This window comes from Etheostoma cragini, chromosome 20, assembly GCF_013103735.1.
Source record: "Etheostoma cragini isolate CJK2018 chromosome 20, CSU_Ecrag_1.0, whole genome shotgun sequence".
In the NCBI taxonomy this organism is placed as follows: Eukaryota; Metazoa; Chordata; class Actinopteri; order Perciformes; family Percidae; genus Etheostoma; species Etheostoma cragini.
This window is the reverse complement of record NC_048426.1, coordinates 6,912,876-6,926,033: the sequence shown is the minus strand read 5'-3', so window position 1 is coordinate 6,926,033 and position 13,158 is coordinate 6,912,876. Positions and strand designations below refer to the sequence as shown.

Here is a 13,158-nt window from a genome sequence, read left to right as displayed (position 1 = left end):
TGGCGTCCATTTCAGCGTCTCACGAAAGCCAAGACAAGCGTGTGGTGTGCCTGCTGTTTTGTTTCCAGTCTAGCTAGATCCGGTGTGGTGTTTTTCTAACGTTACTAGTTGTTGCAACAGCATGTTAAAAAACTACAAAGTTTGCTAGGCCAAAAAGAACGTCAATCTCGCGATAAAAAAAATGTACGCCGTTAAAATGAAAAGGGTGTTTCACTGACGGCACTAGTTTAGTTACATATTTTAATAGCGGTTACAGATGCTAACTTCATATTTTTTAAATAGGGTGGTACATTTTAATAGCACAGATACATTATTTCAACCTCTCAATATTTGATTTGATTTTATTATTGACCTATTCGTGCCACAGAATCTGACAGATCACAGATCTCAGTGTAAAACCTGAATCTTACATTTCTCTGAGCAATTTACAGACTTCTCCTCCATGCTGGTTTAAAACATGAGGTTCATTTTGACCTTAGAAACAGCAGCATCGGTTTTGTATTGTATTTAAATGCAATTTAGACTTGTTCCAGATAGTTTCAGATCATGTTCTACAGCAGAAAGACAATACTTTCTAATTGGAGAAATTAAAGGTGTTGTACTATGCAAGTCGTTACTGAATTATCTTGCTGTCTTTAACACTATCCATTACGCAAGGTCAAAGTCAATTTACAGATATAGTCTATCATGTTATCCAACAGTACCAAAGATTAAAATAAAAGTACTTAACAAGTCAGCAGAGGAACTCGGTTGCAGGATGCCTTACAGTGTAGAGAACTTATTTATCTTTGAGGGAATCTCACATTCAATGAAGGAATTTAATAAGGACCCAGCCCTCTACCCCCCACTGTAGCTGTCAGAAATGGCCTTGCAATCTCATTTGCATTCAGACCTGGTGCTGGTGGTCCTATTCAGTCAATATTGAAACTCAAAGCATCTACATTAGGATCATCTTTTCTCTCATCAACCCCAGGGGTACTTGGTGTTGGTGCACATGGGGCTTTGTTCATGGAGGTAGACAGTTTTATTAATCAAAAGGGAAATTGCAGCAGGGGAAGGTGGGGGCCGGTCGACGTCTTTGTAGCGGTGTCAAGAGGGGGATTGTCTGTGGAAGGTCAGCGCTGTGTCTGTGGAGCTTTCACTTCAGTATGGTTCAAAGGAACGTGCCACTCAATTTCTATCTGTCTCATTGTCCACTCAGCCAAAGACACTCAAGGACTCGCTGCAGGTCCCCTCCAAATTTTCAAGTGTTTCAGTGTGGTGCAGTATGTGCGTGTCCTGCAGATCTTGTGTAACAGCTTCTGCATCTTTGGCTTTGGTGAAACTGCCACTTAGTTTCCTGTAAGCACAAATACAGGCTTTGTGTAACCAGACCTGAAATGTAAATTTGACATTCCCACAAATAATGGCTCTTTTTATTATAGTATTCTGAGTCTAAATCATGATGTGTTGCTTTTTGTTGATAGGGTGAAAGCACACTACGGGACACGGACCTGATGACGGAGGAGAAGTCGGCTAAAGGTAGTGCCTCTTGTAAAGTTGGCAAGCCTGGAAGAAAGCGCAAGCAGTTTCCAGTGAGTAGTGATCTGACATTTCTGACACTATAACTACATCCATGCATGCATCTTTGTTTTACAGTGATCAGTTTTCCAATATATTAGCTAATTATTCCTCATTGTCAGGATTAGACATCAGCTAGTTCCTGAGCACAGCGCCATTAAATTAATAAACCTTCACTGCAATTTCTTTAGCCTGGGTCTTAGTGAAGGGTTTTAGTGTCCTGATCTAAATTGGTTAAGGCTGGGGCGTGCTTGATCAGAAATATTTCACATGTTTCATTCATGTCAAATGAAAGGCAAAGAATCATATAAAACCACAACATTTTGTTCAGTCGAAGGCTTATGGGGATGAATGCACATATTTTCAGACAATCAATGGAAAGCATTCATCGTCTAAAACGCATAAATTATACATGAAAGGTTGCCGAAATAGATGAAAAAAGACCGCTTTAGAGAGAAGTTCAAACCTTGATAACCTCCACGCAGCTGGCCAATCACTGCATGAAGAAAGAGTTTGAATGTCGGTTTGCAGAAAACATTAACCTGGCTCCGCCCTCCTGTGTACTTGCGCTCAATTTTCATTTCCCTTCAGTGCTCTGTCTGGGTTTGCGGTCCAATCACCAAACAGAGGGAGTGGCTGAGAACGATGACGTTGAGGCCATGCGTTACAGTTGTGGTTCTGTAATGGAGAAAGATGCGAGCGATGTCATTCGGCCCGTTGTGTTAACACTGCCTAATATCCAGAAGTCAAAGCCCAAGCATGAAGAATCTTTGCCGAGTTCTGGTGGTGGCCATGATGTTGTGGCCCTCCTCCCGACAGGGTTTGGGAAAAGTTAGATTTTCCAGCTTGCTCCGTTAGTGGTGAAGGAGTTGGTTAAGGCTAACGCTAGCCATGATAATGTGATGTATAAATATGTAAGCCTTGCCGGTCTCCCCTCTTTTTGGGGTCACTTGCTTATGACATACGTCACGACCAAACATTAGCGATTGGTTTTGGCAGATCCAGAGTGGCTCTGGGCAGATCCAGTAGTTTTAAACTTCAACAGAGTATCTGCCTTCAAGGAAGTTACCACTTGTCAATTGAGTGTGGCCAGACCAAGGGGGTAAACCTCTTCTCTCTAAGCGTAGCTCCCATGGCGCCATTTTAATGCTACGAAGCCATCACCTACAGTTAGCATCCTTTTGACCGCCATACATTTTGGTGCCACTTTGACAGTAAATAACTTTACATCTGAAGCGTTTAAAGACTATTTGTCCGTTGTTTATTTCTAAAGAAACACGAAAATGTATAAAAGGCTACTATACCTTGTACTTCACGTTATGGTTCCGTAGCGGACGTTTTTGTAAAAATAGGCTAACAAATGTGTCATAACCACGCAACTTACTGTGGCATATTTGACAAATCACTGTACTGTCGGGAGTAGCACGCAGATAGTTTCAACTTACATCAGCTGTTTAGGTTTAATTAATAATGTTAACTAGCATGTTAGTTAGCAGTAATTAGCCTGTGTCTATGTTATCTCCTAACCTATACCTACGCTCTCCGTCTCTGCTGATTGGGAATGATTGAGATTTCTCTTGCACAGCTACCAGAAGACTTACAACTTTCAGACACGTTGCCCACGTCAGCACTACTTCGTCAAGCTCAGTTGGAGGCTGGGTATTAACGTCGTCATGTGTACATTTAGACTCTCCCCCCTCTCTATGACAGCAGACTTTTCACCACTACCAAGTGAGGCTTTTTGGAACAACTAATTTATTAACATATCTGCCATATGACACATAACGTGAGCAGAGGACAGAAGACAGAGGCTTTAGGAAGTATAAAGTCTCTTTAAACAATTACAAATTTTGCTTTTGTTGGAAGAATTACAAAATATGTAATATCTACACAAGATAATAACACCTATAAACAAATAAATGTGTTCAGAAACACCACATGCACTCCTTTGTACTCATGCATGAAGATCATACAGTCTCCACCATGTTTCACTACTGCGTTTTTATGGAATCCCATGCAACAAGGATAGGCCCTCCCTTTAATAACATTCACACACTACTATTGGCCAGGCGTCCATGCACATGTAAGGTAACATAACCCAATTTGTTCAGGTCCTACCCCCTGAGCTTAACGACTCATGGTCAGTGCCTAACCCCAACCAATCAAACTGCTTCGTAAGGCGGAACTTTCCTGGACGTTACGTAGGATCCATAATCTACTCCAACACCATTTGTATTTGGTCTGTGATGTTTTTTTGCAGTTAAAAGCCCTGATTATATTGATAATTACTAATGACTCTTGGGCCAGCATGTAACGTTTTTTTTTGTGTGCTTTTAAAATCATGTTAATGAATTCACACAGTGGGATTCAACAAAACGGATATTGTATGGTAGGCAGGGACATGCAGGTTTGTGTCACTGTGTATTTTAAAGCAGCTGAGTGGTACTGCCAGTAGCTACACTTAGAATTAGGGGGGCTTTGCAATAGTTTTTACAGCTGTGGGTGCTTGACCACATGTCAGACACTCCAGTCACATAGATGTTTTGTCGTCGTTATTTTTGTCTGATTCTAAGTGAAAATGTACTTGCAGATTTGATATGCTGTCTCCAGGACATTGGTTTTCAATTATTAAAATGATCAGGTAACACTTAGTAAATAGCTGTTTATGGTGCTATCAATAACCTCGAGCCCATTAATTAAACAGACATCAAGACAGGGTCAAGTAAGTCCTCATAGAAAATGTTTAATGAATGACAAGGGCAACCAAAGTAAAGCATTTATTCATTCAACTCAGTTACCATGGTTTTATATATTACATATTAACTGACCTTGATGCTCTCAGTCATTGTGGATCCAGGCTGTAAGATTCAGTGCCTCCAGCTTGTCTGAAGCTCAGCTGGTTACATGTCTTAAGCACTGACTCTGCACCCAATTCACTCTGCACTGCACTGACTCTGCACCCAATTCATAACATAACACTGACACCTAATACATAATACTGACACCTAAGTCCCTGTGGGATCAATAAAATACTGAAAAACCAAAACAATGACCTGAAATAAGCCCATGATCTGTAAAGCTGAGGGAACTTAACAGTTGGCTGAGAATTATCTGTGGGATTGTCAGTACGAGTGATTCACATTATACATTTGTATAATAAAGCTACACTAATCAATATTTCCACATTACAAATAGATCAATCAATGACTGTAACGGCTTATTAAACATACTATGCATTAAACCAATTATGTGTTAGTTGTAGTGCTGCAGCAGTAAGTTGGATCTGATAGCCAGTGTTTTATTTTGTCTGCCTGATTTACTGACTGTGACCTCTGTCCTTTGGCAGGGGCCACATGTAGTTCACTGGGTCACTAATCTGTTGTGTAATTCCATCAGCAACAGATGTGTGTCTTGTGTGTGTGTGTATTGTGTGTAGGCATATTGCCTGAGTTTGGGCACAAATGTAACTTTCTGTTTGTCTCTCTCTACCTAAACTCACACGCGCCGCAACCTCTTTTTCCAGTTATGAATTAAGTGAGAATATTAATAAGCTCAGCTATAACCTCAGCTGTGGATTTGTTGTTTTCATTTATCATTTCAAACAGATTTACTGGAGCGCCACAGCTTGAATGAGTGCAACTGTTTAACATTTACAGTTAATGTGTTCTCAGTTACTACAATGATGAAGTCATTTAGAGTGTTGCGGCTTGCCAGGAATGCTTAAAAACCAACGTTGGCTCGATGACCACTTTTTTTTAGGTTTACTTTGCATCTCGTTACTGCATAATTTGCGTTGCATTCATTACGTATACATTTTAATGTATTTGGGTCACATCAAATCTAGTCTATTCAATCTGCAATAATAAGATTACATTTGACCTCTTAGCTTCTAGCACAGGATCTTGTGTTTGTTAAATACCATCATGCTCATGCTTCCTGAGGCGCTGCTATTGTCTGCCTTAAATGCAAACTGCTGTACTATCTACAGTAGATGAAAGCTTCAACGCTGCCCTTATCAGTGTTGACAGTCTGATCTCACAAGAACTGCTCCACTTTCTGCTCTCAGTAACCCAGTAATGGGATTGTCTGAAAAAGTGTTTCTATGGCTATTTTAGGCAAGAGCAGAGCACATTTCCTCAAAATGTGTGTAGTTGAAACAAATCTTATCTAGTTCTCCAAGGTCTGCTTTTTTTTTTTTTAGGTATTGTGTAAGAACTGAAGCTCTACCATTGTAACTTAAACTGCAGTTTAAGATAGGTCAGCTCTCTTTGAATAGACTCCTCCGCATAGAATGAAATAGTTTAACTGGGCGTTCCAAACTGGACAGAGTGAAAAACTTTGTTGTCAAACAGCCAACATTCTTGACATATTTCCGTGCTGCTGTAATCATGAATGCACGACTAGAGGAAGCGAAAAAGTGTACCTAATGAACTTTAATGTAATCCCTTCCTCACTTGGAAGTTAATGGCTGTACAGCAGATTTACTAGCACAGCTTTGAAGTTTACAACTGTAGTTTTACAGAGCTATATGGGAAATGCCATACTATACTGACTAATAAGTGTAGAAGTTGAGCCACATGTTTGATTCTGTCAAGATAGAGCAGAGGAGGCTTCAGGGATGAAATTAAGCGTATCTAATATGAAAATGATGAATGCTTCCATTCTCATTTTTTGTCAAATAGCCCATTTAGCTAACAGTAACAAAATAGTGTTTATCTTCAGTCTAATAATGTCAGCTGTTTTATCGTTGCTAACTGTGGTGACCTTTTCTCAAGCCTGCTGGATGATTTGTTTTATTTCCTGAAAGCTTTCGTTTATTGCGCTGCCAGCTACAGTGATATGTCATAACTGCTGACAGGATCAACACTGTTGTACACCTTCAGAACATCAAACTGTAACATACTGCTACTGCAATAACAACCTGCAAAGCTAGTAGATTGCCAGGACGTTAACATTTCAACCGCCTTTTTCCCTGCCCGCAGGTCGATAGCTGTGGCTCTCTTAAAGCCAGTGTGGGCGTGGGCAACGTCTACACTGGGGTGGGTAGGCCGTCCATGGCCCAGGTCCACAATGGTGACGTGGGTGGGCACAGAGACAGGACGCCTGACGCCTGCTTCCCAAAACAGGAGAAGAGGGAAGTGGAGAACGGGATCCCCAGAGATCCTTCCTCTTGCCGGGCAGAGGACAGCTCCCAGGGTCAGAGCCTTAGCTTGTCCCCAGAGAACGGATTCCTGCCTAGCCGTGAAGACCAGGACTCGGAGAAAGACAAGGACGACAGCCTTACGACGCCGCACAAGAAACGAGGAAGGCGGAAACTGGAGCGCCCAACGAAATGTGAGTTTTTGGCTCTTGCTTGTTCTGCTCAGCTATCTTTTGATCTGCTCTCTGTGGCTCCAGCAGGGAAAGTCATGTGCCTAGTGTGACTAGAACAAGATGTTGAGTAATGAACTGTAAGTGGATGTTGGACTGAGTGGGTCTGTGCAGCTCAAGACAGTGAGCATGGCCCTGCCACCACCAGGATTAGTAACACTAAGGCTGAAACAGTTGAATTCATGTTGCTGTGTGTACATCATAATTATGTTTATACTGTTAATGTCCATTTCATACATATTGTGCCGACAGTGTTGGGGAGTAAACTGAATGCATGTACCGCCGTTATGTATTCAGAAAACAAATTATGAGGAACTGTATTACGTTACAGTTACAATTTAAATAGTTGCTGTTTAGAATACAGTTAAATTAAATGACGATAATTCTCTGTTTCACAAATTTATTCTAAATAAATTAAGGCAAATCAATGCATTTCCAAGAAGCCCCAATATGAAAGCAAAAAAATTAGCATTTTGCGTGATCACTGAGAGGTAAATCAAGAGGTAGAGATGGAGCCAAAGCCCGCACAACAGCGCCAGGGCAGGAATGTGTTTCTATCTTGGGAACTCAAACAGCATTTTACATTAAAGAAAAACAGAGACGGAAATATAACTGGAGTACAACCTTTGTTTGCCAGCAACCAACCTGGAGCATCTTAAAGGCAGTGTCTGCTGTAGTTTTAAGGTCACCATTGCTATTTGATAGTTGTATCAGGTATGGACCTGCTTAGTGTATGTGTGACTTTACATTCTCCTATGTGCTGATTTAGTAGCCCCAGAGCCGTTGAAAGACTGACTAGCCCCATTTGACATGCTAACGTTAGCTAAAATTAGCTTGTGGTCGAAAGACCGCAGTTAGATTTTTGTAGTAGGCTATGCAGTTCGGGACTACAAATACAAAAATCGATCTGCTTGTTCATGCATACATTCAGCCAGTTGGAACAGAAGAACACACCAGAATAGGCATGTTTAATAAGCAGTATCTGATGTCCGCATTCCTACACTTATAAGATGCAATTCAATCTAGAAATAATCCAAGTATTCCGAAGACATTACTCAGATTGAGTAACGTAAAAAAATTACAATTTTGGCCATGTATTGGACTACGTTTTGAAAGTATCCTTCCCAACACGGTGTACTGAATATTATGCAGGCTATATTTCACTTCTTTAAAATGTCTTGTGGGGCTTACAAAAATGCTTTAGTATGAAGCACACATACGCATGCATGTTTGCTACCCAAAAAGATAGAATTAAAAAACACATTACTTGAATTTCGTAAAATAACAATGTTTTGGCCAGTTTAGCTCAGTTGGTAGAGCAGGTGGACATATATAGGTTTGCTCTTTGACGCAGCGCAAGAATCATTTTACTGAAAATTGAATTTTGGTCCTACAGAACTGAATCTGCCACAGTGCAGCAGCAGACAACCGTAGCATATAAAGATAAAATAAATCAGAAGGGCATTGTTTGGAAAGAGTGGTGCTGACAGGTAGTTTTTAGTCCAAGATGGAGATTACCAATATCACTTAGCTGCCCCCTCACTCTCTGCTTTTAAGTCCCATCTCTCTCTCTCTCTGAGCCACGTGTCTCTCTTGCTCCTCTCTCGGCCTCAGAGACACCGGCTATGACCTTGATGAGGAGTGCAGTAAATAAAGCCAGGGGCGGAGTCACTCGTCTCTTGGCAACAACCCTCTGTTGGGAGCTGGCAGGTCTCTGTTGTGGCCGCCTCCCCCGTCAGGGGCCCTGCCAGGTGGATGGCGTTGTGCCCAGAACTCTTTACAAACTGAGTATGCACTCTGTATTCACCTGGCTGATCTGTGCATCTAGGATCTGTTACTTCCCTTTGAAGCAGAAATCTGGGATAACTCTGTAGTTAACTCTGTTTTGGTGTAAATGGCTCGAAACTGGTTTTCCGAACAAGGTCTGCAACTCTGCTCCCTAACCTGTGTTTGAGTCCAATGCTGCTCTGTACAATATAGTGGTCAACACAAAGGACATGACAAAAATCTAAATGTGTGCTTTTTATGATGTGCATAAAGATCATGCTTTTGATAAGATTACTTTGCTAATAGTTAGCTTAGTTAATAAGTGTTGAGGGGACAGAGCACAAACAGTGTTAAAGGGGCCCTCCATCACACTAACACCTGAGGATTTTTCATTTAGAGGCAGCATTGGTCAGCCTGTGAAAACTTCTATAAAGTCTGAGAGGGTCAAGTCTGAGAGGGTCTAATGCAAATATGCTATTGAGTTGCATCATGGGAAGTTTTGGTGTTGGTAGTATCTCTCCCTTTGTTTCTTAAATTTTGACATTAAATCGCTGGTAAGATTCACACTTATAGTTCATTTGCCCTGGTCTGAATCAGTTGATGAGTTTGTAAACTTGGAGTGTTTTCTCTCTGGGTTCAGTTTACAGAGAGAAACACGGAGAGAAATCCAAGCGGACAAAAATGCATGACTACAAATGCTTAATGATCAGATGTGTTTGACAGGATCCATTTAGCTTAGACTTGCAGAGTGCATATAGTTGGGGCGGTTCGAGGTGGGATCACATTCTCATCACAAACGAATCGCTCCAGAGTTTGTTTGAAAGGGTACCGAGACCACCCCATCAGACCAACCAAAGTGTGATTGCTGCATTCACACCTGTCCAAACGAACGCTAGTGCGATTCAACCAAACTAAATAATACGGACGTGAAAGCCCCCTTAGTTAGAAATGGTGTCCAGAACTTCAATATAAACATAAATTGCACTACTTTTAATCACAAAGACACTTTAACATGACTACAAAGCTACTATTTAAGCTGCCCCATATACTTTTAAAGGTAACAATATTAAAAGAAGAACACCCACAAAATTACATTAAATCAGCTGTACTGTACCATATTTAACCTGGTATGTACAAAAAAACCATTAGCTGTGCGGTTAGCTCTCAACTAGCCTCTAGCTAAGACCCCCGCATGTAGACTAACTTAAGCTCACCCAACTAGCAGAAGAAGTCCCTCTAACTCTCACATATACCCTCACAAAAATCACTATCCCAGTGAGATGAATGACTGACAGGCTTCCCAGTATCTAAGATGAGCACATGTTTAGTGACCCTAATTGCAGCAGCAACTACAAAACACAGTCCTTTCATTCTAAGCTCTGTAACGCAACTTACATCTCTAAACACAGTGACATTCACAAGATAACATCAACTCTTAATATATCACCCAATGTGTGACAATTTGCTGTTTTAAAGTGTCAGAACTTTTGTTGACATGCAGGAAGTGTCTTACTTTTTTTTTGACTGCAGAAAGAGGGAACTACCTGTAAATTGTCAGCAGTTTAAGCCACAATTCCAAAGACTAGATTAGAGGTCTGCAGGTCCCTCAAGAACTGCAGCAGATGCTAGTGACATGTATTCATTTTTTCTTTCAAGGCTGCGGGGAGGCAGTGGCAGTCAAATTGCAATGTGTGAACATAGTGCAGATTGAATTGTTCATTGCTTGCATCTGCACACACACACACACACACACACACGTTTCTTTCAAACAAGGCATCAAAAAGTAAAAGGCAGAGTGTACATATTACAGATTAGTGAGCAGGCTGAGGTACAAAAGATTTTGGAAGCAGGCGATTGTGGAGCAAAAAGCATTATGAGAGGTTGTGTGAAATCTCTAAAACACAGACTTTTAATTTAGATCACATCAATGAAAAGTACTGCCCAGAGTTTAATTGCAAAAACACAACACACTGTTGGACCTGCACGATGTCTTGATTTACCCTAAATGTACTAAACAGTGACATTATGCATGCTGGGAGATATGAATCCTGTTACTTGACAAGTCTGAATAGACGGAGCGTTGATATATTCCTCACAGGGAAGCAAGTCCTTGGTAGGGGGCAGTGTGGTGGATCGATAGTCCACTAAATAGGGTTTCTGTTATCCATCTGGAGGGCACAGGAAGGATTTGAGCTCCGGCTGGAGTGGAAATGAGCTCCAGCAATACGAGAGCTGGATCCCGCTCAAACTGGCAAGGTATACTCTCCGTGGGCAACATTAGCCAGCTCCCTTCACAAACCCAATGACCTTGGCAGTGTGCACCGCCTCACCAATTTGTTATAGAGTCACTTATTCCCGATGAGGACCAGGAGACCAGGAGAGGGGAGAGGGATGGAAAAAAGAGCAAGGGGGGAGGAAGGAGCAGAAGACTCAGCTACACATGGAACCAACTTGAAGAGGCTGCTAAGAGAGCAGACTATTGTTTGGACAGGTCTATAGGGTACTTCACTGACAAGCCGCTGTTGGCTGTGCAGACAACATGCCATCAAAAGTTGTCCTTAGCCTCTCAGGGCTCAAGTGTTATGATAGTGTTTGGACTTCAACTCAGCCGATACTCATGTTTATTCAGGCTGTGCCATCGTGCTAGTTGGCCTCCGCAGCGTTGCATGTTATATATACAAGCGAAACATGCTCGCCAGGAAGTTCTCACGGTGATACTGTCGAGATAAACGTCTTTAGAGCATATTGTACTGCTTTTTACACTGCCCCCTTGTGGATCAAGTTTTAAAAGAATAGCTTCAATAGGCTACAGGGTGCTTATGATGATTGAAATTAACGCATACTACTCAGAAAACCAACATGGTGTAGTTCAAGTGAATTGTTTTGTCAAGATGGCGTCAATACATTCTCTGCTTTACTGAGGAATCTAATGATATCTAAATCTAATTGTTCTTGTAACTCTGTTATTTTACAACTGATTGACCCCAGGTTTAGTGCTGTGCGGTATCAGTCACCCTCATGGGAATGCTGGTACAGCTGTCTTTTTTAATTTGCATCTGTTCTTTAGTATCTGTCCTTAATTGTGTTTTATGTTTATTTGTTTGTTTTTCTAAATGGACCCAGAGTCTAATAATAAAAAGCTATCTATCTCAGAAATAAAGGAGCAATACCAAATTTATAACGTCTTGAGCGAACACTATGGCGACAGCGAGTGAAGGACAGGGCGAGCCCTGATGAGAGAGAGATAAGGATGTGTTGTCACACACATGACAAGCCATGTATGGTTATAATAGGTTACAAATTTTGAAGTTATCAGCCCTTAAATCATGTATAAGTCTGTAATTGTTTGCAAGGTTACAATGGTAGACTAGTAAATGCACATAGTTAGTTGTTTTCCTATAGGTAGTTACTTACTTATTATATTTGAGTCAAATTGTATTCTCACCTAAAGTAAACTGAACTCCAGTTTACTTAAAAGCAACCAAGACCCCAGTTTTCAAGCAGACCAGAGTCCGGTTGTTTAATCCGCACCAAAGTCCTAAGTCCTTTGGTTAAAACAGACCAAACTTCTCAGGTGTGAAAGCAACTTTGGTGTTTCAGTTTGATGGTATCCATACTCCCTGGCTAACCCCTCACTGCTCTGCTAAACACAGGCAAACATTGCTGTTACAGAATGAATAACATGCCCTTGTTGTTGTGGACCTCTGTATCTTAAATCATGGCCAATGGTTAATAGGAAATCCCAACTGGAGCTTTTATTGTGACATTTATATTAGACTGCGGTTTCAGAGCACCTCTCACCAAATACTTTCTATGCTAGTTTTGATGATCTTTACCCTGCTGCTGCACCTCTCGCTTCTGGTTATGCAACTTCCTCTTTACAGCCTATATGGACAATTTCTTTCCTGTGGAAAATGTTAGTCTTTCTATGAAACTGCTGATAGTATTTAAGAGTTTGGAATCCTTACAATACACTAGCGTTGGAAGAAGTATTTAGTTCTATACCTGATTAAAAGTAGAAATACTTAAATTTAAAAATACTCCATTACAAGTAAAAGTACTCACTATTAGAGCAGAATGCTCCGTATATACTACTAGATTATTATTATGTACATGAATGGAACATTTAAACACTGTAACTGGTAGTGGTGAAGCTAACTGCTTTTGTATGCCGTTGGGTAGTTAAACCTATAACATTAAATATTTTCTACAGACGTTTTACATCTCTCCAGAATAGCTACTAAATGGTAGCTTGATAAGCCAGACTCACATCACGATGTTGGGTCTGGGAACTCACCATAGGCAGGGCTCAATCCGAGGGGCGGGATAAACGGTTGTCTTTCGAATTCCCTCTGCACGCAGTAGGATAGTTCTACCGTATATGGCAGTGATCATCAACTGGCGGCCCGCGGGCCGAATGCGGCCCGCCTAGCCGTTTGATCCGGCCCGCGACTGGATTCC

General features: G+C 41.2%; 1 protein-coding gene and 1 long non-coding RNA gene across 9 annotated transcripts in view; one reads left to right on the top strand and one right to left on the bottom strand.

Annotated features, from left to right (window-relative positions):
- The window catches only part of dnmt3ab (DNA (cytosine-5-)-methyltransferase 3 alpha b), a 45,983-nt gene that overhangs the window by 4,279 nt on the left and 28,546 nt on the right, over positions 1 to 13,158 (top strand). For all 8 annotated transcript variants that reach the window (XM_034858464.1, XM_034858462.1, XM_034858466.1 and 5 more), the window contains 2 exons: positions 1,467 to 1,574; positions 6,543 to 6,894. In XM_034858464.1, the coding sequence (XP_034714355.1) occupies positions 1,467 to 1,574; positions 6,543 to 6,894 (460 nt within the window). The remainder of the gene's footprint in view (positions 1 to 1,466; positions 1,575 to 6,542; positions 6,895 to 13,158) is intronic.
- LOC117935879 overlaps positions 2,097 to 13,158 on the bottom strand; it is a 34,965-nt gene continuing 23,903 nt past the window's right edge. The window contains exon 3 of the long non-coding RNA XR_004654837.1: positions 2,097 to 2,238. This is a non-coding gene — a long non-coding RNA (uncharacterized LOC117935879). The remainder of the gene's footprint in view (positions 2,239 to 13,158) is intronic.